Source organism: Malania oleifera, chromosome 11 (genome assembly GCF_029873635.1).
Source record: "Malania oleifera isolate guangnan ecotype guangnan chromosome 11, ASM2987363v1, whole genome shotgun sequence".
In the NCBI taxonomy this organism is placed as follows: Eukaryota; Viridiplantae; Streptophyta; class Magnoliopsida; order Santalales; family Ximeniaceae; genus Malania; species Malania oleifera.
In genome coordinates this window covers 88,444,636-88,447,893 of record NC_080427.1, presented here as the reverse complement: position 1 = coordinate 88,447,893, position 3,258 = coordinate 88,444,636, and the positions used below count along the sequence as shown (strand labels likewise).

General features: G+C 39.6%; 1 protein-coding gene across 1 annotated transcript; it reads right to left on the bottom strand.

The window, feature by feature from the left end:
- Nucleotides 1–1,044: 1,044 nt before the first annotated feature.
- Nucleotides 1,045–1,545, bottom strand: LOC131167615 (uncharacterized). The gene has a single exon (XM_058126411.1). It carries the CDS (start codon nucleotides 1,543–1,545, stop codon nucleotides 1,045–1,047), a length of 501 nt encoding a protein of 166 aa, XP_057982394.1.
- Nucleotides 1,546–3,258: the final 1,713 nt, after the last annotated feature.

Below are 3,258 nucleotides of genomic sequence, written 5' to 3'. Positions count from 1 at the left end.
ACAATATTTGTTAAGGAAATTCCAAAACAATTCACTTACCTTGGTTTTGGGATGTTTCCCAAACTACTTAAATCAAAGATATACTCTTCCTATATTGCAGAGAATCTTCCTAGGAGTCTCATGGTAACTTCTGATTGTTGAACCGAGATAAATTCAGCCCAGAATCAAAGAGAGAAGGTGGAATGGCCGAAGTTTTTAGAGAGAGAAGGAGAACATGCAAAAATTTCGCTTTGGAATGAAAAGAATCCACTATTTATACACAGGGATTCATCAATGAGACACGTCGATTCGTCGACGAGACACCCAACTCGTCGACAAATTTTAGTCATCCAAAGAACCCCTCTCGGTAATTCCTCGTCGACGAGACACGTACCCTTGTCGACGAGCTAAGAAGAACTTTCGTCGATGAGACTAGCCTATTCGTCGATAATGTTTGCTGCCACCTTTTCGAATTTATTCTTCCTTTCCTTCTATCTTCCTTATTATTTCAAATTAATTAAAATTTTTTGGGTCGTTACATTCTCCCCCTCTTAAAAGAATTTCGTCCCCAAAATTCGTTAGTCACCTATTTACACACCATTAAGTTAATTAACCACATTCACAAATTCCAAACAACTCTAACATGTGCAACATCAAATCATGCAAAGTCAAACAACATTAACACACATGCTAATGTAAACATATTACACATAAGCATATTACCTGGGCCCTTAGTGTTGCCCTCTTCAGGTGTACCCAACATATAGACATGCGTCGGGCCTCCGCCGCCACGAGGCACCAAATTGTTCCTTTCTTTCTAGTTTTGGTTCGGGGCTGGTGCATTACTTGGCGGTTCTCGGCATTCCTGGGCTATGTGTCTCTGTTTACCACACTTGTAGCATACAACACTCTTGCCCTGACATTTTTCCCAATGCCGCTAATTACACTTAGGATAGTGGGGGGGCGTGACGAGTCGCCCTGTCGACCTTGATCACCTCTTTCTGACCCCTGGCCTGCTACATCTCTGTCTCCCCTTCATGACCCTTGCTTGACATTTGTTTGGGATCATGGAGACGAAGGCCTCTTCCTTAGTTTTGATGCCTCCGTACCCCTTTGCAAACTTGACTTTGCCACCATAGCCTTCTCCACCAACTCCATGAAATCCTGAATTTGTAAACACGCCATATGCTCGTGGATCCTCTGATTCAGGCTCCTCTCAAACCACCTTGCCTTCTGATATTCATCAGGAACCACAGAAGGTGCAAAATGAGATAACTCCATAAATTTAGTAGCGTACTGCTGAATAGTGAGGCGCCCCTGAGTCAAGCTGAAGAATTCTTCAGCCTTTGCATTTTTGATGGTGGTAGGAAAGTATCGATCGTAGAAGACCTGCTTGAAGCGACCCCAGGTCATTTCTATAGGCACTGCTCGTTGTTCCTTTAGTAATTTCATTGCATGCCACCACCGTTTAGCTTCTCCAGCCAATTTGAAGGTGGTGAAGAGGACTTTATGCTCCTCGGTACAATTCAAAAAAGCAAGAATTTTCTCCATTTCTTGCATCCACATCTTAGCCTTAATTGGATCGGTGCCACCCTCAAAAGACAAGGGTTTTAGATGTGTAAACTAATCAATGGTGCAACCCTGGTGTATTGGTGGATAACTTGTTCCCCCAAAATCCTGTCTCATTTCTTCCCTAACCTGACGAGCTATTCCTCATAACAGCTGAGAAGTGTCAATCTCGTCCCCGATGGAAGCTCCCATTTCGCTTCCTCCTCCTTCATCCATGCCTATGCCTCTAGGATCCATCCCTGAATATAAATGTACAACAAAGGCAATTTAGAATCTCCACATATTTATATATTTCAATATACATCATAATGGAAAACCAAATTAATATCCATATCTTTATTAAACATCTAACATCCATTTATCCACAATCATATGAATTTCCAATGCTTAAATTCCAAATCTTGGTTTCACAACTCAGAAACATAACCGTCAATGGATTTACTGTGGTTTTCTGAAACCGTCAACTGATTCAGAAAATCATAGAAGTCCGTCAAGGGATTTCTTCCTCCAAATCACGAAATAACCTCAAACTCCATTCAATACCCTATTATACCCATTCCTACCCTTGTTTAACTCAAACCTATACTTTGGTATTAATCCTCCTAAAGTCCGTAAGACTGTTATGCTCTAATACCAACTGTAATGCCCCAGACCTGCCACGTGGGGCTTAAAGTGTTATGAGAATAACATGCGTCTCTGATACCAATAACGCAGCAGATAATAATAATAATAATAATAATAATAATAATAATAATAATAATAATAATAATAATAATAATAATAATAATAATAAAACACCTCGAACATAAAATACTAGAAATATTTACACATTAGAAACCTCATATCATACAATAACATTTTCCATATTACAAAGCTTGAAAGAAATATAAAGATCTATAAAAACTAAAACATAACTGTTCCTGTTTCACTCACAAAACTACCCCGCCCTGGAGCTATCTAAGCTCGATCACCTGGATAACCTGAAAAGATTTAACATTTGATAGGGTGAGACACCTCTCAGTAAGGAAGAAATAATTTACAATACTGTGTAGTTGAAGTGTTTAATATACAATAAAAATATCCATCTGAAGTGTACACACCATTCCCAAGAAGCTCAGACAACATGCCCATAATCACACAAAGTCAACGGCTTTGCCAACCAATCACATTCCACAATCATCAATATTTTATTGGTAATTCCCGAGAATAGAGAAATCTACCCACCCATACAAGTAGTTTCCCTCTGCACTAGTGCTAACACTAGGGCACTCACCTTTCTCAGTAAGCCCTCGGGTTATGTATTCAGGTAAAGCCACCGAGAATGGGGAAGATCACTTGCCCATACAAGTGGCTTCCCTCTACTCTGATATCCATAAATAATTACCAGAGTACTCGCCTTTTTCAGCAAGCACTCGGGTGGAGTAATCTACCTTACCCAAAACACTTATATTAATTAAAGTCACACTTATACCCTTATCACAATCATTCCATACATAATAATCATACAATTTCCAATTTCACCCACACAGGGTTTACATCCACATATCATGTAATCGTCCACATAGGACTCTAACAAATCCCAACATAAATGTCCACACAAGACTGGTCCACACAGGACTAATCAAATCACAACAAAAATGTCCACACATGACTGGTCCACAGAAGACTAATAAAATCATAACATAAATGTGCACACAGGACTGGTCCACA

What these genes read in the sequence shown, in the direction of transcription:
- LOC131167615 (XM_058126411.1), bottom strand. Translation starts at nt 1,545, where the DNA reads ATGTGGATGCAAGAAATGGAGAAAATTCTTGCTTTTTTGAATTGTACC.